General features: G+C 48.0%; 1 protein-coding gene across 1 annotated transcript in view; it reads right to left on the bottom strand.

Moving 5' to 3' along the window:
* Nucleotides 1–26347, bottom strand: part of LOC140411483 (calcium and integrin-binding family member 4-like) — a 143322-nt gene that overhangs the window by 44601 nt on the left and 72374 nt on the right. Inside the window, exon 4 of the mRNA XM_072500575.1 lies at nt 3612–3759. Coding sequence (XP_072356676.1) covers nt 3612–3759 — 148 coding nt within the window. The remainder of the gene's footprint in view (nt 1–3611; nt 3760–26347) is intronic.

The raw sequence follows: 26347 nt of genomic DNA, 5'->3' as shown, positions 1-26347 counted from the left end.
GGGCATCCTCCACCTCCCCCCCCCCCCCCCCCCACCCGCAACATGGGAATTGTTGGGTCACCATCCCCATAGCATGAGGGTGACCGAAAAAAAACCTCCCCACAACCCTGCCATCAGATATGCACCCACGGACCCCTACAGAAACCCCACCGGAGGCCCCAACTAGAGACCCCCCAATAGTGACCACCACCAGAGGCCCTCCTCGGAGACCCCCATTAGAGAGCCCCAGCAGAGATCCCTAGTAGAGAATCCCACCAGAGAATCCCTCCAGACAGTCCCATGATATGGGGGGGTTCTCTGTTATGGGGGCCTTTTTTGTGAGGGGGTTTCTGATATGAGGCGGGTTCTGATATGGGGAGGTCTCTGATATGGGGCAGGTCTCTCGTGAAGGGGGTCTCTCTGGCAGAGATCTCTCTGGTGGGGGGAGGGGGGAGATCTCTGATGTGGGTATCTCCGTCGGGGGTGCTCTCTGGCAGGAGTGGTCTCTACTGGGGGTGGTCTCTGCCAGAGGTGGTCTCTGGCTTGTATTCCACGTGCTCCACGGGAAGATCGATTGGGTTGTCCCCATGGGTCTCGTGGGGTTACAACATCCCTCCCCACCAAAGTACGCAAACCGCTCTGTCATAGAGGGTAGAGAAGGCTGTCTTCTCTGCTTCACCCATGGTTGTGCCTCTGGCTGTGGGCTGGGTGAGTCTAGCCATTTTTGCGCTCATCATCTAGGGGGCACCTTCGCTGACCGTCCCCTAGCAAGGCTGTCTTCAGAAATCGTGGATGCTTGAGTACTCCACCTCTTGCATCTCAGTGTCAGGGCCTCTAGTAAGGTGTTGCCCCCTGGCTCCCACGTGTGGCGTGGTACCGTAGTGGATCAAAAAACATGCAGACCTCATCTCCACGAATCCCAAGGCCTGTTTCCTCATATGCCCTTCTCGAGTGTCTTTGCTGCTCGCTCAGCCAGACAGTTTGAGGAAGGCTGGCATGGGGCGGTCCTGATATACTTCATCCCATTTGACTTTGTGAAGTGCACAAACTCCTCCCGAGTAAACGGGGTACCATTGTCTGTGACCAATACCTCTGGGATGCCATGGGTACTGAATGAGAGGTGTAGCTTCTCGATGCTAACCTTTGAAGTGGTGGATGGCATTCAATGGTGTCTAACCATTTGGAATGGACATCCATTATTGGCAAGAACATCAAGCCTTGAACGGGTCTGGCAAAGTCCGCATGCAGGCGCACCCAAGGTTGGTCTGGCGGTTCGCAAGAGTGGAGAGAGGCAAAAGGCGGGATCTTCTGATGTTCCTGGCAAGTGGTGCATTGTTGGGCCAACCGCCCGATGTCACCATTCAAGCCTGACCACAAGTAGATCTTGGCGAGCATTTTCATTTTCGAACCCCCAGGTGTCCATTGTGTAGGTCTTGAAGTATAGACTTTGTGCCCTGACTCAGATTCAAAATACAAACTCCCCACAGGAGGATGCCATCCTCCTGCTGAATTCTTGCTGCTTGACCTTGAAAACCACAATTCTGCAGGAAGTTTCCCTTGCCGATCCCCGTGCAAGACGAAATGGCGTAACTTCGCCATAACTGGGTCCTTCTGCATCCAGTTGCGACCTTGTGCGGTAGTGACTGACATGGTAGCCATAAACTTCAAGGTCAATATAATGTTGTCCATCACCGATGGCAATGGGGGGTATGTCATCAATGGGAGTCGGCTCAAAGAGTCCTTTTTTGCAATCTGCGTGCCCGGGCAATACTTGAACATGTACCCATACACCGCAAAGTGGAGGGCCCCACGCTGTATTCGGGGAGATGCTATTGGCGGAATTGCCTTGTCCTCCTTAAACAACCCGAGCAACGGCTTGTGGTCCGTTACAATCATGAGAAAACAAGCACAAGCATATTGGGAGAATTTGTTCAGTGCTAAAATCATGGCCAGCCCTTCTTTTTCAATCTGAGCGTAATTGCGATCTGCATCGGCCAAATTCTGCGATGCGTAGGATATCGGTATCCCCGTTCCGTCGTCCGCACGGTGGGATTACATTTCCCCAGTTCTGTATGGGGACGCATCATGAGCGACCAAGAGGCCTGGGGGGGGGGGGGGGCGCCCATCAAGCCCAACAGTTCTAATACACCTTGGCAAACGCTTCTTCTGGCGGTGCTCTCCATGCCCGATCCTGCTGCTTTTTCAATAGTGCATGCAGTGGTGGGAGGATGGTTGCAAGTTAGGGATGAATTTTGAGCGACCGCCTTCTAACTAGCGCAGCCTGACGAAGGTGAGTGTATGCAGCGGAACTGCATCGCCACGCCACAAACTGCCCCATCAAAGTCACCATCCAGCTGAATGGTCATCCATTTGTAATGGAATTGGACATGGGAGTTGCAGTCTTGGTGATAGGATGGCAGACTTTCCAGAATGTCAGGATGGGAATCCACCATTTGGACTTGAAGGACACTGAGCCATGTTTGGCAATGTATACAGGAGAACCTTTAGCCATCACGGGCATGACAATTATCCCAGTTGCCTAGGGATTGCAGTCTGTCCGTGAAATCCACCCAGCGGGATTTGGTGCAGGTTTTTTCAAGCATCGCCCTGGTGCGGTGGGTCAAAGGGGTCATTGCATAACTGAGGTGCACCCAAAAGTCCATCAAAAGGCCTCCCTCTCCCCACAATGAAAATCGTCCTGCCATCCCCACCCCCCTCCCATGATCCCTCAAGCCCTCCCCATCTTGATGTGGTTTACAGTTCCTCACCACATCAAAAACAGCTAAATGCTTTCTGCTGTGAAAAAGAGTATGTGAAAGAACTTAATTGATGTGGTGAGGAACTGTCAGTCATAGGAAGAGTGTTTATAAACATTGTGGTTAGCATCAAAGCAGGATACTTGAGATGCATTCAAATGTGAAGGGAAGAAAAATTCTACAATCCACAAAGCACCTGTCTCTAGAGTTATAAAATTGTCAGTCACTGGCTCATGAAATGTATTTGTGTGTGAAACTGAATGGGAGATTTGCATTTCAAAGGCTGTCAGGGAATTTGAAGCCCTTTGGAGTGTACTTTGTTTTCGAGGAAGCCTCAGACACTTGTAACAGCTGCTGTTTTAAACACTTTTGTCTGAAGCAGCAGATGTTTAGAAAGGTGAGTGTAAATGCAGTGGTTTTTCACTCTTCTTCCTGGACTGCTCTTCAGCTCTCAGGCAGGGGTGGCTGATGGAGATTTCTAATGAGGTCTCATGGATGCATGCTGGTGGAGGGTGGGTGGGAAATGGCACTACTTGTCAGCGGGGGGGGGGGGGTAGGACTTGGATCGTGGAGGGTGGAGGGTCCCGTCATCAGATCGGTTGCTTAATCAAAATGGCAGCCTGATGCCAGGATTCCTCCATGCATAAATTAGCCAGATAAAGGAGCGGGAATCTCACCTGGAGCCGCTCTTAGAGGCAGCGGAGACCAGTAGCTGGCCAGAGCACTTCTGAAACAAAAACAGAAATGCTAGACAATCTCAGCATGTCTGACAGCAGCTGTGGAGAGAGTCTGGATGACTCTCCAAAACAGAGAATCCAGTCCATTGTCTATACTTAATTTTGATCAATAAAAGAATTTTAATGGGGAAAAACATACCATAGATTCGAAAGGCATAGTCTGCTTTTACAGAAAGCGATGCATTTTCACTGAAGACTGACATCATTTCCAGGAATTCGTCAAATGAAAATAATCCCTCTTTATTCCAGCTAAACACCTTACATATTTGGTCTTTAAATGGATTCACCTGTTTCAGAACACAAATGACAGACAATAACTGTGAATATGGGTTAAATCCTAAAATATTGCTCAAGATTACTAATAGCTATATTTTCTTCTTCCCAGAGTGCCAAACGCCCACATATTCTTTCACTTCAATGACAACCAAGTAAATTGACACTTGATGGGTTGTGGGAAATAAATCTGCAATTAATTAACCATTTGTCTCTTTAATTCCAATACATTTGACTACTCTCTGTTCGGCCAGGTTGGGTTAGCTTTTACAGAGTCATCCAGACTCATAACGTTAGCTCAGTACTCTCTCCACAGTTGGTGTCAGATCTGCCATGATATCCACATTGTCCAGCATTTTGCATCTTTGTTTCAGATTCCGGCATCGTAATAATTTGCTTTTATCTTTGTCAGGTCATTCTTTTTTACTTTGAGTTTTTACAATAAAGGAAGAAACCAGTATTGGGCCTGTAAATCTATTCTTTTCAAGTTTACATCTTGTCTGTTGCTTGGGAAATCAGGTCCAGTTGGCCATCTGGAAGTGGATATTTGCCAAGGTGGAAAACAGGAGACTTATTGAACCACACAATTGCCATTGCACCACTCGTACTCTCATGGAGCTGGGCTCATTACTCATCTACCGTTATCATACATACAGTGTCATTTTACGAGGAACTCATTGCAGTGTCTTCCATGAGCCACATTCTCAAAAGACAGACTGCAGAGTGCCAATGGCATGCAAGTTGTGAACATACAGGTTAGAAGCAGACTCTCCCATACTCAGCCATAGAATGTAAGCTTCTTGACAGCTTATCAAATGAATTAGATAACTCCTTGTTTAATGCTGCAGTTCTCTTTTAGTGGGTGGGCATCTGCACTCCACATCTATATTAGAACTGGAGGAGGCCTCATTATCTGGCAAGCTATCTTAGGATGTGCCTGTTGTTGCTCATTAGTGATAGCTTAATATCAACATGTTCATTAGTTTCAGCATTTGCATACCCTTCCATCTCAGTGTTTATTCGAAATAGAGTGATTTTAACAGCATGCGACAATGAATTCGCAAGAGGTCTGTCCTTCACTGAGGTGCCTTCTAAAGAAAATTATTGTGCTCCTGTTCAAATAGGGTGTGACTGGTGATGGGAGCGCAAAATCTCACGAGATGTCCTAAATGCATTGTAGGCAGCGATAGCCCATAGTCCCCATTCCCCCCCCCCCCCCCCCCCCCACCATCCCCTCCAGTAATGAAACGGGATTCCCAATGTCCAACGAGGGCACGCCAATGTGAATTATGGCTGCTCTCCCACGGCATGCACCTGGCGGGCAGACCTGCCAGAGGAGCTCAGATGAGTGCATCACACGATGGGGGTGGGGGAGCAGTACCCCTGGGGGAAGACCTGGGGTACTTGCTACTCCCCCGCCCTATACCCATATCCCCACCTATTCTATACATCCCTGGAGACTAAGGGGCAATTTTGTCACCTAACCTGGACTGGGAGGAAACTGGAGCATCCAGAGGAAACCCACGTAGACACGGGGAGAAAGTTCAAACTCCACGCAGGCAATAGCCCAAGGCCGGAATTGAACCCAGGTCCCAGGCGCTGTGAAGCAGCAGTGCTAAGCACTCTGCCACCATGCGGACCCATGTGCTTTCTATCTTCAAAGATCAAGGCCTTAGCTTCCAGTACATACACATGTGCCAGACTGTGACCTCGACTGACATTTTAAATTGGTTGTCAGCATAATTCATAGCACACTGAGGATAATTGAGCAAATGTTGTCCAATCGCGGAATCTCATCTAATGTGGGACGCTGTGTACTGGGTTTTAGGAAGCTCGGGCTGGTGGGGTACTGTCTGTACCTTGCCTGTTGTGATCAGCGACTAGGATATGCTGTTTGATATGATCTGCTAGTCTTTGGGACATACAACCTACATACCTAGCATCACACTGGCACTGAAATTCATACACGACATTACTCATTTGTGTAAGAGGCAGAATATATTTATAGCTTGACGGCAGTATCCTGTTTATGGCTATTACCACTCTTGTTGAACTGTAGCAGTGTGAAACAGCTAGCTTCAGCTGTTGCTCAAAATTTTGGGGTACCTTACTCTTACAGGTAATCTGAAGTAGATTGGAAATTTTAATGGCCAAAAGTGATGGCCTTAGGCTCGTTCATGAGTTTGCTCAATAAACAGCACAAAATGATCCGATCAGGATAGCCATTGTCCTGGAGGATGACTTTGATGTGCCCTATTTCAGCATCAAGCTCGCATGATAAAAAAATGGCTAGGATCCTATTTACAAAGTTGCCGATAAGGAACTGTAACAATCCTAGTGCGTATATTGATCAGTGAAGGAAGGTTTATGGTAGACTGTGTTAGAGAACACCCTGGCAGATTTCCCAACTAGTACGTCAAGGAAGGGGAGTTCATTTGACTGCTCCATTTCAAATGTTAATTTGTGAACAGGATGGAACCCATTAAAACATGTAAGGAAATTATTAGGTGCAGCTATGGATTGAAATATAGCAAACGTATCATCCACATATTGGAAACATGTAGTGGCTCGGAGATTAGGTTTTATTCTATTGAAGGGCAGCATGGTAGCATTGTGGATAGCACAATTGCTTCACAGCTCCAGGGTCCCAGGTTCGACTCTGGCTTGGGTCACTGTCTGTGCGGAGTCTGCACATCCTCCCCGTGTGTGTGTGGGTTTCCTCCGGGTGCTCCAGTTTCCTCCCACATTCCAAAGATGTGCAGGTTAGGTGGATTGGCCGTGATAAATTGCCCTTAGTGTCCAAAATTGCCCTTAGTATTGGGTGGGGTTACGGGGTTATGGGGATAGGGTGGAGGTGTTGACCTTGGGTAGGGTGCTCTTTCAAGAGCCGGTGCAGACTCGATGGGCCGAATGGCCTCCTTCTGCACTGTAAATTCTATAAGACACATTTCTCATGGAACCTAATAAAGATGTTTGCGAGAGCCTGGCCTAAAAAGGATCCCATGGCAACATCATCTAATTGGGCATACATGTTGCCATTAAAACTGAACTCAACCATTTGAGTTGTTGAATTTGTAAGTTCAACGAATACTGCTTCACGCAATGGTGATGGGACAAGATTGCCATGATATAGTGCTGCAGCACAAATATCTGCAGCTTCCTGAAGTGGAACATTGGTGAATAGGCTAGCAGTGTCAAACTAGCACGTGGACACAGCATTGCGATCATTATGAAAGTCCTGTATAATCTTCACAAATGCGAAGGAATCCTTCACCATATGTGTGGAATACTTGTTCAAAACTGGTTGTACCAATTCGCCTAACCACTCGGTCAATCCATACTGTTCAGAACCGGTCATAGATAATAAAGGATATAAAGAGAAATCACTTGTGTGTGTCTTGGCAACCTATACAGCAACATGCATGGACGTAGTGAGCTGTGAGGATGGACCCTGTCATATATATATCTCTTGGGCAGTTCCTCAGTGTCTAGTGTGACTTACTCCCATTCCGGGGGGGTGGGTTCTGCGGTGGCTGAATAGTCCAATCCTGGATCCGCAGACTCTGCCTCAGGTTTGGTAGGTGGTGCTTGATGAGGTGAGTGGATGGGATGTCTGGATGGCAGCACGGTAGCACAAGTGGATAGCACTGTGGCTTCACAGCGCCAGGGTCCCAGGTTTGATGCCCTGCTGGGTCACTGTCTGTGCGGAGTTTGCACGTTCTCCCCGTGTCAGCGTGGGTTTCCTCCGGGTGCTCCGGTTTCCTCCCACAGTCCAAAGACGTGCAGGTTAGGTGGATTGGCCATGCTAAATTGCCCTTAGTGACCAAAAAGGTTAGGAGGGGTTATTGGGTTACGGGGATAGGGTGGAAGTGAGGGCTTAAGTGGGTCGGTGCAGACCCGATGGGCCGAATGGCCTCCTTCTGCACTGTATGTTCTATGTTCTATGATTCTGCGCTCTCCTTCTGCTGTTTACGCTTGGCCTCCACGTGCTCCATCCTATGATGCTCAAGGTGAGTGCCGCCTTCGCGGTTGCTTTTTCTCCAGTTTGTGTTTTCTAAGGCAAGGGATACATGACGATGGCGATGTTGCATTTATTTAGGGAAGCTTTCAAAGTGTCCTTGCAGTGTTTCCTACTGATCGCTTGCCATTGCAGAGCTTGGAGTAGAGCACTTATTTTGGGAGTCTTGTGTCTGGCATGTGGGAAATGTGGCCCGTACATCGCAGCTGGTCAGTGCCTTGATATTGGAGGTATTGGTTGGGAAAGGATGCTCACATTGGTACGCCTATCCTGTCGGTGGATTTGCAGGATTTTGCGGAGGCAACGTTGGTGATATCTCTCCAAGTATTTGACGTGTCTACTGTATGTTGTCCATGTTTCTGATGCATACAAGAGGGTGGGGACCACGGCTGCTCTGTAGACTATTGCTGCTGGGTTTGAGGTCTCAGTCTTTGAATATTCTGTTCCTCAGACGTCTGAAGGGGCAGCACGGTAGCAGAGTGGCTTCACAGTGCCAGGGTCCCAGGTGCGATTCTCGGCTTGGGTCACTGTCTGTGTGGAGTCTGCATGTTCTCCTAGTGTCTGAGTGGGTTTCCTCCGGGAGCTCCGGTTTCCTCCCACAAGTCCCGAAAGACGTGCTTGTTAGGTGAATGGGACATTTTGAATTTTCCCCGTGTACCCGAACAGGCGCCGGATTGTGGCGACTAGGGACTTTTCACAGTAACTTTGTTGCAGTGTTAATGGAAGCCTACTTGCGACAATAAAGATTATTAAAAAATTAAATTAAGACTGGGGCTCCCGAGGTATGGGTAATGATCCCCATTGTCCAAGGACTCACTGTAGAATTTGATGGTTGAGGGGCAGTTTTGTGTGGCAGGAGCAGGCTGGGAGAGAACCTTTGTCTTCTGGATGTTTAGTCAGAGGCCCATTCTCTCATACGCCTCAGTGGATGCGTCGATGATTGTTTGTAGTTTGGCCTCTGAATGTGCACCCACACAGGTGTTGTCTGTGTACTGCAGCTCGATGACAGAGGTTGGGTGGTCTTGGTTCTGGCCTGGAGGTGCCGGGGGTTTTCCGCTTGTCCAGTAGGTTAGCTTAGCTCCACTCTAGCAGGGAGCTTCAGGGTGATGGGATAGTGTTGCTGCGAGGAAGAGCGTTGGTGCGATGACGCAGCCCTGTTTGACCCCAGTTTTCACCCGTATTGGGGCTGTGGTGATTCCATTGGTGAGAATCACGGTTTGCATATTATCCTGGAGCAGTTGGAGAATGCTGACGAATTTCTGCAGGCAGCTGAATTTGAAGTGGATGCTCCACAGTTCCTCACGGTCAATAGACTTGAAGGCCTTTGCGAGATTGAAGAAGGCCATGTACAGAGATTGATGCTGCCCCATCACTTTTCTTGGATTTGTAGCGTGCTGAAGATTGTGTCCATTGAGCTTCTTGATGGACGGAAGCCATACTGAGAGTCAGGGAGGAGCTCTCCAGCCACTGGAGGAAGTGGTTGAGGAGTATTCTCACAGTGATCATTCCCATAGTAGAGTGTAGGGAAATCCCTCTGTAATATCCGCAGTCGGGCCTGTCCCCTTTCTTGAAGATGGTCACAATTTAGCCATCTCTGAGATTGCATGTCATGCTCTCTTCCTTCCAGACAAGGGTGATGAGGTTGTGGATTCTTGCCAACAGTGCCTCTCCGCTGCATTTTAATACTTCTGCGGGGATTCCATCTGTGTCAGAGGCCTTGTTGTTCTTCAGCTGTTGGATGGCTTTTTCGACCTCACAGCGAGCTGGGGTTGCAGTGAGATAGCGTGTTGGTGTCAAGGACACTTGTGTCGAAGGCTGTGATTGGTTGAGGAGGTCCTAGAAGTGCTCTCTTCAGCGGGTGTGACTGCCTCTGTCTTTGATGAGCGCTTCTCAGTTTTTAGCTCTCAGTGGGTTGGGTCCTTGGGTAGTCAGATCGTGGATGGTATTGATTGCGAAGAAGCCGCACATATGGTGGTTGTCAGCGAATTGCTGAGTCTCCTGCGCTCTTTCCACCCACCATTTGTTCTTTAGGTCACGAGTTGCACCTCAGCCATCAGTTGCCTTGTTTCCTCTCACTCGAGTTTTGGCGGAGCTGTCAGTTCTGGGATGCCTTACACTTGGGGTCAAGGAGATCCTGGATCTCCTTATCATTCTCATTGAACCAGTCTTGGTGTTTCCTGATTGAGAGCCTGAACATCTCCTCACACGTGCTAATTATGATGGCTTTTAAGGGAACCACGCGCTGTGGGCATTCTGCGGCTCTGGCTTGTTGGTGGTCATCAGGTTAGCTGTGAGGCGTTAACTGAGTAGCTCTTACTTTTCAGGGTGTTTGAGTCCAGCGGTATTGAGTCTCCTGCGGCAGAATTTATTCTGCTTGTGCTGGTTTGGGGCCAGGGTGATAGAGATGGTAGAGCGGATTAGTTGGCTCCGATCATGGTGCGGGTAATACAGACATCTTAGCGATCCCTTTCCCAGACGATAATACAGTTTATTAGGTGCCAATGCTTGGAGCGGGGGTGTTGCAATGAGGCACTGTGCGCTGGATTCTCTGATTCAGGGATTATGTCCCCATGGCACAGTGAAAACTGTGGCCTTTTACACCAGAAAAAGCCACAAATTCACAGCGTTGCAGGGAGCTAGGAGGGAGCCGTCGTGAAGCTCGCAGCTCCAGCTGCAGATATGGCTCCTTGCACGTCCGGGTCAGAGGCTGCGGCGGTGCAGCCTCCTGCGGCCGTGCAGTGCTCCATGGCGGACTCAGACCGTGGAAATAGTGCCCCCGATCGACCACGTGCCCGACCTCGACTGCCCACAAAATAAAGGCCCCCCCTGCCCTCCGATCAGCCTGCCCCCAACCATGGCAGCCGCGGACTGAGTCTGCAGCCACCTCGCGAGTTTCCCGAACGGCTGGGACCATGTTAGAAATAAGCCGTTGGGATGTCGGACAGTCGGAGGCGGAGAATAGTGGGGCGGGCCCCAAGCAATGGGCGGAGGGTGGGGATATGCGGTGCGGCATACATCCTGGATACGCCGCTTTTCGTGGGCCGGAGAATCGAGGAACAGGCGCCGGTCCCAATTCCATGCGTGATAATGGATTCTCCGCCCCAGCGCCGGATGCGATTTCGACTTCGGTGAGCGGAGAATCTAGCCCAGTGTCTCTGACTCTCGCTGTGCTGCTTATTTTTGAAGTTTCCTGCTCTAATCAGCTGATCCCTCACCTGGTCCGTGCTCTCTCCAGTCTCTGGTTTTCTGTGATATCCCGTGGAAGCTCTTACAAAAGTCCAGCAAGTGTTTCTTTAGCTAACGTTCGAGCAAGGCTGTCCTGTCATGTTGAGCAACAGGCCCAATGGAAGTTTGGAACCCTCATTGCACAATGCTAAATCACTGGCTTTGAAAGCAGACCAAGGCAGGCCAGCAGCACGGTTCAATTCCCGTACCAGCCTCCCCGAACAGGCGCCGGAATGTGGCGACGAAGGGCTTTTCACAGTAACTTCATTTGAAGCCTACTTGTGACAATAGGCAATTTTCATTTCATTTCATTCATTAAGACTGACATGCATTTTGTTGATATATTCACACTATTCTCATTCCTTGGTCAGATTTACTGATATGTATGCCATATGTATGTTGGTCTTAAGGCCTCACAAAACTGTAAGACATTCATGTTGCATGTAGATCACTTGGAATCCCACAAAATGTATCTGCTAGATCAGCTAGGCACGTTTTACAGGACTCTGTTTCCAGTGAACGTTGGTTTGTGAATTGATAGTTTGGAGTAGAGGAGTTTGAACTCAGCCAATACCTCTTCCTGTTTGATTTGGGATGAAGGCACGCCAACATTGAAACCATGTGCAAGAACAAATCCCTCACTTTCTAAAGAGTACATGGCAAGAGAGATCTGTTACGCCTTTAGTGGTGTCATTAACTGTGTTGTCAAACCATTTCCACTTAATGTATGGTGTGGATGGATTTCAAATGGGTACCATTTATGGTGTAGTCATCTATTAAAGCAATTTAGCGGCATAAACAGATCGAAACTGTCATGTGAGAGTACCTTTAAGACATGGATATTTAAGCAATGTAGCTTTAAGAAAACAGTGATGTCAGAGAGTGGGTGGAGCTGAGCACTTCAGCCATTTTGAAGTTTCAGTTTGGAAAGTGCCTGGCTGGTTTTGCTGAGATCAGTTTAAAATTGTCTGGCTGTTTTGCTGGGAGCTGATTAAAAGGAGAAAGCCAGTTTGAGACAGCAGCTTGAGAAGTTCTGGTTTGCTGTGAGTTGCTTGAAGGGAGAAAGCCAGTTTGATAAAGCAGCTTGTGTGTGTCTGTGTGTTTCCAGAGAGCTACAGGAAGGAAAGCAAGGTACTGGAGCTGAAGTCAACCAAGCTGATATATCTTTGCCACCCAACAGAAAATATATATATTCTGTGACTGGCGTGTTACTGTTTTGAAGCCTTTTGGATGTTTGAAGGAACATTTTGAGGGATTATTTAGTGGTGTATTATTTTCAGGGTTATCTTTGAAGTAAGGGGTGTTAAGGCATCCAATGTTTATTTAAAAGGTTAAGTTGAGTTCATAGAATAAACATTGTTTTGTGTTTAAAAACCACGTGTCCATAATTGTAATATCACACCTGGGGAACAAGCCGTGTACTGGAAAAGCAACAATAGCATTAAAGGGAGAGGTTGGTTGAACTCCATGATACATTTTGGGGTTCTGAAAACGCCTCGCCCATAACAAAACAAAAGCATGCCTAGCTTATCTAGCACACCCATATTGTAGGTTTCCAAACTGATTTGCATGTACTGGAAGTTTTGTATATTAATACACAGGGTCCTGTTTTTTGCAGACATTAAGAACATGACAACACACAGTGTGCCTGTGTCAGCCAAACACAGTCATTCACTGGTTCATTCCTCAGGGCAATACCTTGACCAATCAAGAATCAAGCTTCCTTGTTTAACTTTCAAACCATGCTTGGTAGTTAACTGCCAGTCACCAACAGGATTGGATTGGATTGGATTTGTTTATTGTCACGTGTACGAGGTACAGTGAAAAGTATTTTTCTGCGAGCAGCTCAACAGCTCATTAAGTACATGGGAAGAAAAGTGAATGCAAGAAAATACATAATAGGGCAAAACAAGGTATACAATGTAACTACATAAGCACTGGCAACGGATGAAGCATACAGGGTGTAGTGTTTTTGAGGTCAGTCCTTAAGACGGTCATTTAGAGTCTGGTAACAGCAGGGAAGAAGCTGTTTTTGAGTCTGTCCGTGCATGTTCTCAGACTTCTGTATCTCCTGCCCGATGGAAGAAGTTGGAAGAGTGAGTAAGCCGGGTGGGAGGGATCTTTGATTATACTGCCCGCTTTCCCCAGGCAGCGGGAGCTGTAAATGGAGTCAATGGATGGGAGGCAGGTTCATGTGATGGAGTGGGTGTTCGAGACTCTCTGAAGTTTCTTGCGGTCCTGGGCCGAGCAGTTGCCATACCAGGCTCTGATACAGCCAGATAGGATGCTTTCTATGGTGCATCTGTAAAAGTTGGTAAGGGTTAATGTGGACATGTCGAATTTCCTTAGTTTCCTGAGGAAGTATAGGCGCTGTTGTGCTTTCTTGGTGGTAGCGTCGATGTGGGTGGACCAGGACAGATTTTTGGAGATGTGCACCCCTAGGAATTTGAAACTGCTAACCATCTCCACCTCGGCCCCGTTGATGCTGACAGGGGTACAGTACTTTGCTTCCTGAAGTCAATTACCAGCTCTTTAGTTTTGCTGGCATTGAGGGAGAGATTGTTGTCGCTACACCACTCCACTAGGTTCTCTATCTCCCTCCTGTATTCGGACTCGTCGTTATTCGAGATCCGGCCCACTATGGTCATATCGTCAGCAAACTTGTAGATGGAGTTGGAACCAAATTTTGCCACGCAGTCGTGTGTGTACGGGGAGTAGAGTAGGGGGCTAAGTACGCAGCCTTACGGTTAGTGCATTCACCATTGCAACGCCTCGACCAATCAAAGTTTGCTTGCCAACCATTGTGGATTATCTTCTCATAGAGTATAAATTTGTTGATTTCCCTTCTCTTGTATTCTTGCGAATGCACTGATGAATGCAAAATGAGAGAAGCTTCGACAAAAAAGTGTTTTTTTCCAGAAATACTCAAGTTCTGTGCTTGGGAAACATTTTATCATGCATTCAAAACAGAAAACACAATGCCTGGGAACTCTAGTGTCATTACCTGAAATGTTTTAAATGCCCATGGCCCTTTGAATTTGGAGAAAACAAACAGGTCTGCAGCTTTCACTTAGAGAAAAAAAACAGACAAGTGCTCCTGGACTGCTTTGGTTGACAACATCTGCATTGGGATAGAAAAGACAAGGCCATCTGTTTTGCAGTATCAATATAGTATCAAAGGGGGCAAAAAGAGCATGAGAGGAGATGGGAGGATAAAAGAGCATGAGTTAGAGCAAGACTGAGAGCAGAGCTGGAGGAATAAAAGAGATTGAGAGGGACCAAGTCCGAGAACCGAGCTGGGAGGATAAAACAGCACGACATAGAGTAAGAGCGAGAGCGGAGCTGGGAGAGGAAATTGGGAGATTGAAAACAGCGTGAGTGGAGAGGCAATAGCAGATTGAAAACAGTGTGGCCGGGATTTTGTGCGACGCCGGCGTCAACGGGCCTCCAGGCCCAGTCATTCTCCCCTTCCTCGGGGGCTAGAGCAGCGCCGGAGTGCTGTGCGCAGCTCTGGCGCCGAAAGGACAGTCAGGAGAATAAAAATAGCGTGAGTGGAGAGGCAGTAGGAGACTGGAAACAGCGTGAGTGGAGAGGCAGTAGGAGACTGGAAACAGCGTGAGTGGAGAGGCAGTAGGAGACTGGAAACAGCGTGAGTGGAGAGGCAGTAGGAGACTGGAAACAGCGTGAGTGGAGAGGCAGTAGGGGTGTGATTCTCCCTTCTGGGGACTAAGTCCCCACGCCCGCTGGGGAATGGGCGGGAATCACTCCGAACTGTTTCCTAGAACATCCAGGGCGATTCTCCGTCTTCAAGGGGGCCATCAGGGCCCCGGTGTGCGTCCCGCACTCTGCCTGCCGGTGGGGCCCTGCAGTTACGGCCGTGCATGCGCACGGCAGCCGGCCGCAGGTCCAAGCATGCGCGCGGCTTCCGTCTTTGCGCCGGCCCGCGCAACATGGCGGCGCCCTATAGGGGCCCAGCGCGGAGGATCACAGGCACTACCCGGAATGAGCGCACCCGCTGATCGGTAGCCAGCGATCATGGGCGCGATTCTCCACTCCCACGCCGGTTGGGAGAATCGCCTGGGCCGCCGAAATTTCCGGGGACGCCGGTCCGACGCCCTCCCGCGATTCTCCCAAGCGGCGGGAACAGGGCGGTCGAGTTTCGCGGGCCGCAGGCCGGAGAATCGCCGGAGATACCCAAAATGGCGATTCTCCGGCACCCCCGCGATTCTGAGGCCCGGATGGGCCGAGCGGCCAGGCCGAAACGGCGGGTCCCCCCCAGCGCCGTCCACACCTGGTCGCTACAGTCATGGGCGGTGGGTGAACGCTGGGGGGGGCGGCGAGGGGGGATCCTGCACCGGGGGGTACCTTGAATGTGGGGTGGCCCGCGATCGGTGCCCACCGATCGTCGGGCCGTCCTCTCTGAAGGAGGACCTCCTTCCTTCCGCGGCCCCGCAAGATCCGTCCCCCATCTTCTTGCGGGGCGGATTTGGACAGGTCGGCAACCACGCATGCGTGGATGACGTCCGTTATGCGGCGCCGGCCGCGTCATCTATTCGGCGCCGCCTTTACGCGGGCGACAAGGCCTGGCGCGGGTAGAAGACGCGGCCCCGATACTGGCCCATTGTCAGGGCCTGAATCGGTCGGGACTGGGGCCGTTCCGCGCCGTCGTGAACCTCGACGGCGGTCACGACGGCGCGGCCACTTCGGCGTGGGGGTGGAGAATCGCGCTCCATGTGTCTGGCCACCGTGGAGGAGCCCCCACGGAGTCAGATCCCCCGCCCCCCCCCCTACCAGGATGGCTACCGTAGCCAGAACGCCGAGGTCCCGCGGGGTGGGACCACATGTGAACGACATAGAGTGAGAGCTAGAGCGGGGATGGAACAGGAAATTGGGAGGTTGAAAGCAGCGCGAGTGGAGAGGCAGTCAGGAGATTGAAAACAGGGTGAGTGGAGAGGCAGTAGGAGACTGAAAACAGGGTGAGTGGAGAGGCAGTAGGAGACTGAAAACAGCACGAGTGGAGAGGCAGTAGGAGACTGAAAACAGCGTGAATGGAGAGGCAGTAGGAGACCGGAAACAGTGTGAGTGGCGAGGCAGTAGGAGACTGAAAACAGCGCGAGTGGAGAGGCAGTAGGAGACTGAAAACAGCGTGAGTGGAGAGGCAGTAGGAGACCGGAAACAGTGTGAGTGGCGAGGCAGTAGGAGACTGAAAACAGCGTGAGTGGAGAGGCAGTAGGAGACCGGAAACAGTGTGAGTGGCGAGGCAGTAGGAGACTGAAAACAGCGTGAGTGGACAGGCAGTAGGAGATTGAAAACAGGGTGAGTGGAGAGGCAGTAGGAGACTGAAAACAGGGTGAGTGGAGAGGCAGTAGGAGACTGAAAACAGGGTGAGTGGAGAGGCAGTAGGAGACTGAAAACAGGGTGAGTGGAGAGGCAGTAGGAGACTGAAAACAGGGTGAGTGGAGAGGCAGTAGGAGATTGAAAACAGGGTGAGTGGAGAGGCAGTAGGAGACTGAAAACAGGGTGAGTGGAGAGGCAGTAGGAGACTGAAAACAGGGTGAGTGGAGAGGCAGTAGGAGACTGAAAACAGGGTGAGTGGAGAGGCAGTCGGAGACTGAAAACAGGGTGAGTGGAGAGGCAGTAGGAGACTGAAAACAGGGTGAGTGGAGAGGCAGTAGGAGACTGAAAACAGGGTGAGTGGAGAGGCAGTAGGAGATTGAAAACAGGGTGAGTGGAGAGGCAGTAGGAGACTGAAAACAGGGTGAGTGGAGAGGCAGTAGGAGACTGAAAACAGGGTGAGTGGAGAGGCAGTAGGAGACTGAAAACAGGGTGAGTGGAGAGGCAGTAGGAGACTGAAAACAGGGTGAGTGGAGAGGCAGTAGGAGACTGAAAACAGGGTGAGTGGAGAGGCAGTAGGAGATTGAAAACAGGGTGAGTGGAGAGGCAGTAGGAGACTGAAAACAGGGTGAGTGGAGAGGCAGTAGGAGACTGAAAACAGGGTGAGTGGAGAGGCAGTAGGAGACTGAAAACAGGGTGAGTGGAGAGGCAGTAGGAGACTGAAAACAGCGCGAGTGGAGAGGCAGTAGGAGATTGGAAACAGATCGAGTGGAGAGGCAGTAGGAGATTGAAAACAGCGTGAGGGGAGAGGCAGTAGGAGACTGAAAACAGGGTGAGTGGGGAGGCAGTCAGGAGATTGAAATCAGTGCAAGAGTCTTCAGGTTCATTGGATATCGGAGCAGAATAAGGCCATCTGGCTTATCGAGTCTGCTCCGCCATTCGATCACGGCTGATCTCATCCTGGCCTTAACTCCACTCTTCAACCCATTACCAATTAAAAATCTGTCTAACTCCTCCTTAAAATTACTCACTCTCCCAGCATCCACCACACTGTGTGGGAGCAAATTCCACACATTCAGAAGCGTTTGGGAGAAGGAGTTTCTTCTCAACTCCATTTTAATTTGCTACCTCTTATTCTAAGACGAGGACCTCTCATTCTAAATGCCCCACAAGTGGAACCACTGCAGTGGAAGGCACGGTTAGCACTGTTGCTTCATAGTGCCAGAGTCCCAGGTTTGATTCCTGGCTTGGGCCACTGTCTGTACTGAGTCTGCACGTTCTCCCCGGGTGCTCCGGTTTCCTCCCACAAGTCAGGAAAGATGTGCTTGTTAGGTTAATTGGACATTCTGAATTCTGCCTCAGTGTACATGAATAGGCACCGGAGTGTGGTGACGAGGGCACTTCATTGCAGTGTTAATGTAAGCCTAGTTGTGACACTAATAAATATTATTATTATATTATTATTATGTAGGAGAAGGATGCATACTAGGTAGCTCTTGCCAGGGTACTTGTTTTTTTGGTCCTTTTTACCTGATCGCTGGGGAATTTGGGTGAACAAATGTGGCTTAGCTAGAGGTCTAGTGAACCTGTTGGCAAAATAATGTTGAAAATTTCAAAAAAGCTGGTAGAAAGAAAGTTACAAGTGGAAACCCTTTGACGGTTTCAGGGAGTCCGCGTGGCTCACCAGGAGGGAAGGTGGCAGAATCCTTTCCAGCGGGTTCAGCCTTTCCGACAACGGCGGAGGGACAGGCCTCGGAGTTTGAGAAACAGTTTGGGAAACACTTTGAAAAACAAGAGCAGGTGAGGATGGAAACCCTCAAAAAAATCAATTGAGGAGGTGCTTGATCCAATTCGGGAGAAGGTGGAGAAACTCTCGGCGACTGCGAAAAAGCAAGGAGAGGTGATAAAGGGAGTGGAGGAAACCTTGTCGAGGCACAGTGATCAAATCGCCTCACAGGAGGCTGAGATCTTCTTGGTGGGGGAGAGAAACAAGATACTGAAGGTGTAAGTGGATGGCCTGGAGAACAAGTCAAGAAGGTAAAACCTCAGAATCGTGGGGTGGCCGGAGGGCCCGAATCTCACTGAGTATTTCCAGCATGAGCACAAATCAGGTGCAATTCAGCTCCGGCAGGAGAACGCAGGGCTGGATTCTCCATTCTGGAGACTAAGTGCTGACGCCAACGTAGAATGTGTCTACTGTCACGACAGGAAATTCGGCGCCAACCCGTTACCAATTCCAGTACCGGTGAGGGGCTACCACTGGCGCCGACAAACACATGCTGAAAACGGCAGGGTCCCGGGCCACGCATGTGCATGGCTGACGACGGACACGCTGTATAACATGGCGCTGGCCATGCGCTAAACCTAACCCGCTGGCCAACCCCTGGCCAGCCCCACCAGTCCCCTCAGGCCTGTCAGACGCCCACCCGGCCAGCAGCACCGATCCTGGCTGAGTGTGGCGGCGCTGGACAATCCACAGCCGGCACGCCAGCACAGACCACACATGTCCCATGCTGTGGTAACTCGGTCCATCGGGGGCAGAGCATCGCGAGTGGGCTGGACGATGAGGTGCCAACGGCATTACGACTGCGCGCCGTGCGTGTCACGATAACGTCGGTTTGGAGGGGGTGGAGAATCGGAAACTGCAGCCGGTCCCGACTCCGCCGTCGGAATCGATTTTCCGCCCGATTGCCGATTACGATTGCAGCGCCGGGCAACGGAAAATCCCACCCATAGCCTCCTAAACGGAGAATCCTGGCCAGTATTAGATCCAAGGAAGAGACATACAAATTAGCTAGAAAAACAGCAGACCTGAGGACTGGGAGCAGTTTAGAATTCAGCAAAGGAGGCCAAAGGATTGACTGAGAAAGGGAAAATGGACTATGAGATTAAGATTGCAGGGAACATAAAAAATTGACTGTAAAATCTTCTATAGGTACTGTTATCTTCATGTACTATAATAATAAATGAATCAGTGTACGACAAAACATCTAGTTCAAGACTAGTTATTTAATGTTGAATAAACTGTGGATAGACTAAACTATTGCTAATCAAACTGTGGAGCTTCGACCATGCTACAACAACTTCTGTAACTCTGACCAAGACTGGTTTTGTCTGGTTCCAGTGTCCTGTTTCTCTTGCATGACACCTAGTGGTCAGAGGCTATGTACACTTTTATATTGTTATTGCATATCATTACAGGTATATGATGAGAAAAAGATTGTTGAAGACAAGGTCCATTACTGTCAGAATCAAGGGAATCTATAATGGGGAACAAAGAAATGGTTGACCAACTGAACACTTACTTTTGTTCTGTCTTCACAAAGGAGGGGGCAAATAATGTAGCAGAAATGTTGGGAAATACAGGATTTAGTGCAGGAGACAGGAATTGAAGAAAATCAGTATTAGTTGGGAAATGGTGTTGGGGAAATTGATGGGATTGAAGGCCAATAATCTACATCCCAGAGTACTTGAAGAAGTGGCCCTAGAAATAGTGGGTGCATTGGTGGTCCTCTGCCAAGATTCTATAGACTCTGGAACAGTTCCTACAGATTGGAGGTTAGCTAATGTAACCCCACTATGTAAAAAGGGAGGTCAAGAGAAAACAGGGAATTAAAGTCCAGAAAGCCTGACTTCGGTTGTGGGGAAAGTACAAAAGATTTAATAGCAGAGCACTTGGAAAACAGTGGCAGGATTGGACAGAGTCATCATGGTTATAGGAAACATAAATCATGCTTGACAAATCTACTGGAATTCTTTGAGGGTGTAACTAGTAGAGTTCATGAGATGGAGCCAGTAGATGTGGTTTATTTGGACTTTCAGAAAGCTTTCGACAAAGTCCCACATAAGAGATTAACGTGTAAAATTAAAGCGGATGGGATTGGGGATAGTGCATTGAAATGGATAGAAAATTGGTTGGAAGACAGGAAGCAAATAGAAGGAATAAACAGGCCTATTTCCAAATGGCAGGCAGTGATAGTGGGTACCTCAACTATCAGTGGTAGGGATCAGTGCTAGTTTAATGTGGATAAGCATGAGGTTGTCCACTTTGGCAACAAAAACATGAAGGAAGATTAAGATCTGAATGGCTGTAGATTGGGAGAGAGGAATGCGCAATGAGACCTGTTTTTTTTTGTAACCAGTCCCTGAAAGTAAGTATGCAGGTGCAGCAGTCGGTGAAGAAGGCAAATGGTATGTTGACCTTCATAGTGAGAGGATTCAAGTACAGGAGCAGGGATGTCTTTCTGCAATAATACAGGGCCTTGTTATAATAATAATCTTTATTGTCACAAGTAGGCTTACATTAACACTGCAATGAAGTTACTGTGAAAAGCCCCTAGTCGCCACATTCTGGTGCCTGTTCGGGTACCACAGAGAGAGAATTCAGAATGTCCAAATTACCCAACAGCATGTCTTTCGGGACTTGTGGGAGGAAACCCACGCAGACACAGGGAGAACGTACAGACTCCACAGAGACAGTGACCTAAGATGGGAATCGAACCTGGGACTCTGGCGCTGTGAAGCAACAGTGCTAACCACTGTGCTACCGTGCCACACCTGGAATATTTTGTTCTCAGGAAGGATGTTTTTATTATGGAGAGAGTGCAGCGAAGGTTTACCAGACTGATTCCCAGGATGGCGGGACTAACATATGAGGAGAGATTGAGTCGGTTAAGATTCGGGGCTCGATTCTCAGTTTGGAAGATTAAGTTCTCTTGCCAGAGATAAATTACCTCGGATTTGTGTTTGCAGCAGGAATCCAGAGGTTATTCACTGTCTCTTGCCATGTAACTATGCATGGGGTGGGGGATTGCAAGGAATTCCCTCGGAAATCCCGCTTTCGGAATGCCATTTTGACCAGATGGCCCTATAGTGAGATCAGGTATCTGGCCTCCCCCCCCTCCCCGCAGCTCATTTCCGTCCTCCTCCACCACCACCACAGGAATTTTGGATCAACCCCACGCCAGCACGGTAAGAGGGTGAGCTGACCCTGGATCCCCCCCCCCTCCCAGGTAACCCCTTTACAGAGACACCCTTTACAGAGACCCCCACCAGAGTCCTCCCATAAGAAAGACCCCCTCAGAGATCCCCATGAGAAAGACGCCCACAAGAAATGCCCACTACAGAGACCCCCCACGTGACCCCCCATTACAGAGACCCACGCTAGTGTCATGTGAGGGTACCTTTAAGACATGGATGTTTAAGCAATGTATCTTTAAGAAAGCAGTGATGTCAGAGAGTGGGTGGAGCGGAGGTCAGGTCAGCCATTTTGCAGTTTAGTTTTGCAGTTTAGTTTGCACTTTGAAGGAAAAGAGCTGGGTGTGTGTCTGTGTTTTGCAGTGAGCTGGATCTCTGCCATGAAAGACTATCTCTGGATCATTTGGGTGATTTAAAGTAAAGCCTTTAACCTGATGTGATTTTGTTTAAAGGGGTTAAGTCTCTTGGAAGTTTGAAGGAACATTTTAAGGAATTATTTACTGTTGCAATATGTTCTGAGTTATCTTTGAAGTAAGGGGTTTTAAGAGAACCAATGTTTATTTAAGATGTTAAGTTGAGTTCATGGAATAAACAGTGTTTTGTGTTTAAAAACCCACGTGTCCATAATTGTAATCCCACACCTAGGGAAAAAGCCGTGTGCTAGGAAAAGCAACAAATCCATTGAAGGGAGAGATTGGTTGAACTCCATGATACATTTTGGGGTTCTGAAAACACCTCGGCCATAACAATTGGGGGCTCGAGGGGGATAAAAGTCTATCTATTGGATTGGCTTTTGTGACCTTAAAGACAGTGAAGGATTGTTGCTTTTCCGGTGTGGTATTTTAATTTAAGTGGGGAGATTGTTGTGAACAATGGCTCTTTCAGAGGCTCAGAAGTTTTTTGGGGTGGAGAATGTCACACGTAGTACTTTACGGACAGAAACAAAAAGCAGCCTGTTAGATTTGGCAAGAACATTGCAGTTAACATTACCTGACAAAATGCGAAAAATGAGGTAATTGTGGTAGTGGTTAAGCATTTAAAGTTGCCTGAAATAGAGTTTGACTCATTGGAAATGGCAAAAATTAAGTTGCAAATCGAACAAATGAAACATGAGAAAGAATTAAAGCGGCTTGAATATGAAAGAGAGAGAGAGGAAAAAGAAAAGGAGAGAGGAGCCAAGAAAGGAGAAAAGAAAGAATTGCCCTCGCAGAAAAAGAAAAAGAAAGGGAGATACAGATCAGGGAAAAAGAGAGGGAGTTTGAACTTCAGAAAATGGCCCTGAAACATGACAATCAGTTAAAATTGGCAGATGTAAAGGGAAACGTACAGTTGGATGATAGTGATGAGGATAGTGAGAAAGAGCGTCATAGTCGAAGGCTTGGTGGGAATCTATTTAAATACGTCCAAGCATTGCCAAGGTTTGACGAGAAGGAGGTGGAAGCCTTTTTCATTTCATTTGAGAAGGTAGCTAAACAAATGAAATGGCCACAGGACATGTGTGCGTTACTGATTCAAACAAAGCTGGTAGGTAGAGCTAGTGAAGTGTTTGCATCACTACCGGATGAGGTATCTGGAACGTCTGAGGAAGTGAAGAAATCCATCTTAAGTGCATATGAGCTAGTGCCTGAAGCTTACAGACAAAGGTTTAGAAATTTAAGGATGAATTTGGCCAAACATACATGGAGTTTGAAAGGCTCAAACAGAGTAATTTTGATAGCTGGATAAGGGCTTTGAAAATAGACCAAACGTATGAAGCTCTCAGAGAAATTATACTTTTGGAGGAGTTTAAAAATTCCATTCCTGATGTAGTGAGAACTCATGTGGAAGAAGAGGGTTAAAACTGCGAGATTAGCAGCGGAAATGGCAGATGATTATGAATTAGTTCATAAATCAAAGATTGGTTTCCGACATCAGTTTCAGCCGGTGAGGATAGAAACTGGGGACATGAGAAATACTCAAGTGGTAAAGATAAAGGTGAATTGATGGGAGACAATAAAGAGAGTGTACCTCAGATTAAAAAAGAAATCCAGGAGGGTGGAAAAGAGATGAAAAGTTTCAAATGTTTTCACTGCAATAAACTAGGCCATGTAAAGTCACAGTGTTGGTGGTTGAAGAAAAGAACTGGGAAGGCTGGTGTGGTAAAACAGGATAAGACAGTGGGGTTTGTCAGAGTGGTAAAGGAAAGCCCAAGGGAAGCGAAGGAGGTGCAAACGATTGTACAGCCTGTTCAAGCAGTAATTGTTAAGAAGGTGCCAGATGTATTTAAAGAATTTACTTGTGTGGGTAACATTTACTCATGTGTATCAGGAGGAGCAGGTAAAGAAGTCACAATTTTAAGAGATAAAGGGGCTAGTCACTCTTTAATGGTAAGAGATGAGGAATTATGTAGTTTGGGAAGAATGTTGCCAGAAAAGGTGGTGATATGTGGAATTCAGGGTGAGAGGAGTAGCGTTCCATTATACAAGGTAAGGTTGGAAAGTCCAGTGAAGAGTGGTGAAGTGGTAGTAGGAGTAATAGAGAAACTATCTTGTCCAGGAATACAGTTTATCTTGGGTAATGGTATAGCTGGATCGCAGGTGGGAGTGATGCCTACTGTAGTTGATAAGCCAGTGGAAAATCTGTCAACTAAAGTGTTGAAGGACGAATATCCTGGGGGTTTTCCGGATTGTGTAGTAACAAGGTCGCAAAGTCACAGGTTAAGGCAAGAGGAGAAACCAAAGAGTGAAGATGAAGTTGAAGTGCAATTATCAGAAACGATTTTTGATCAGATGGTTGAAAAAAAACAAGAACAGGTGGAGGATGAGGCGGATATTTTTAGTTCAGGAAAATTGGCGGAGTTACAACAGAAAGATGTAGAAATAAAACGGATATATCAGAAAGCATATAAGAAAGAGGAATCTGAGAGTATACCAGAGTGTTATTACCGTAAAAATGATCGTCTTGATGAGAAAATGGAGACCTGTCCATATGCAGGCGGATTAGAAGTGGGCAGAAGTTCATCAAGTAGTATTGCCGGTAGGGTATAGAAAGGAGGTGTTGCGAGTTGCACATGTGGTACCAGTGGGAGGTCATTTGGGAATAAGGAAAATCAAGCTAAAATCCAGAAACATTTTTATTGGCCTGGACTACATAAAGATGTAGTTAAATTTTGTCAATCATGTCACACATGTCAAGTGATAGGGAAACCTCAACCAGTGATAAAACAAGCGCCCTTAATACCCATTCCAGCATTTGAGGAACTTTTTACAAGGGTCCTGTTCGATTGTGTAGGACCGCTTCCTAAAACAAAAAGTGGGAATCAATATCTTTTGACTATAATGGATGTGTCTACTAGGTTTCCAGAGGCCATTCCAGTACGTAATATTACAGCTAAAAGAATTGTGGAGGAGTTACTTAAATTCTTTACTAGATATGGACTACTCACAGAAATTTAATCGGATCAAGGAACGAATTTTACATCAAAGTTATTCAAAGAAGTTATGGATAGCTTAGGAATAAAACAATTTAAATCAACTGCATACCATCCAGAATCGCAGGAAGCGTTAGAAAGGTGGCATCAGACATTAAAGACAATGTTGAGGGCGTATTGTCAAGATTATCCAGAGGATTGGGATAAAGGAATCCCATTCGTATTGTTTGCAATTAAGGATGCACCTAATGAGTCTACCAAATTTAGTCCTTTTGAACTAATTTTTGGTCATGAGGTAAGAGGACCACTTAAATTGATTAAGGAAAAATTGATGGGTGAGAAATCGGAAATTACACTATTGGATTACGTGTCAAATTTTAGGGAACGATTAAATAGAGCAGGTGAATTGGCTAGACAACATTTGAAAGTTGCACAAAATGTGATGAAACGGGTAACGGACAAGAAATCCAAAGTTCGTAGTTTTGCCAGTGGGGATAAAGTTTTAGTGTTGTTACCAGTGGTAGGGGAGCCTTTAAAAGCTAGGAATTGTTAAGTTACCTTCCAGAGGAAAAACAAACTGACCTGAAAGAGTTATTGATATCACATGGGCAAGTTTGTAGAGATAAATTGGGAAGTACTAAAATGGCTATACATGATGTAGATGTGGGAAATGCTGTTCCTATCAAACAACATCCTTATAGACTTAATTCTTTAAAATTGGCACAGGTTAACAGAGAGATTGAGAGTATGCTTAAAAATGGCATTATTGAAGTGGGTTGCAGTCAATGGAGCTCACCCATAGTGATGGTACCTGTGGTAGTACGTATTAGGGGTCATGTGGGACTGTGAAGCCGTGATGCTATTGGTTGACAGATCCCGGGTCCTGGTTGGCTGTTGACTCCTGGCTCTGCTCTGAAGGCGGAGTATAAGAACCCGAGCTTCTCCCCGCCGCTCTATTCTGTTGCTGAACTGCTGGGGACAAGTCTCGCTCAATAAAGCCTCATCGACTTCATCTCTACTCGTCTCTCTCGTAAGTCATTGTGCGCTACAATTTATTGAGCGAGCTTAAAGGACTATGGAGCTCCGGATCGCCCCGGAATGCCTGCGGATCAGCCTCCACGCAGCGAACTCGGCAGCAGTTTTTAAACACTGGCAAGCTTGTTTTGAAGGCTACCTCCGAACGGCCCCCGGCCGGATCATAGAAGACCAGAAAATGCAGGTCCTGCATTCGAGGGTAAGCCCGGAAATTTACCCTCTCATAGAAGACGCAGAGGATTTCCCGACGGCGCTCGCAGCACTGAAGAGCATCTACGTCTGCCCCGTGACGCACGCTACCAACTCGCAATGAGACGGTAAAGTCCCGGAGAATCGTTAGAGGAATTCTACGCCGCGCTGCTAATTTTGGGACGGGGCTGCAGCTGCCCGCCGGTGAACGCGATTGAACACACGGACATGCTAATTCGCGATGCGTTTGTGGCAGGTATGAACTCTCTCCAAATCTGCCAAAGACTTTTAGAAAAAGAGTCGCTAGGACTCTCAGAGGCACGGGCCATTGCAGCTTCCCTAGATGTGGCCTCGCAAAACGCCCGCGCCTACGGCCCCGACCGTGCGGCAGCCCCTTGGGCTCCGTGGACCCCCG

The sequence above is a fragment of the Scyliorhinus torazame genome, chromosome 4 (genome assembly GCF_047496885.1).
Source record: "Scyliorhinus torazame isolate Kashiwa2021f chromosome 4, sScyTor2.1, whole genome shotgun sequence".
NCBI lineage: Eukaryota > Metazoa > Chordata > Chondrichthyes > Carcharhiniformes > Scyliorhinidae > Scyliorhinus > Scyliorhinus torazame.
The sequence above is the reverse complement of the archived record's forward strand: the minus strand, read 5'-3'. Positions and strand labels throughout refer to the sequence as shown.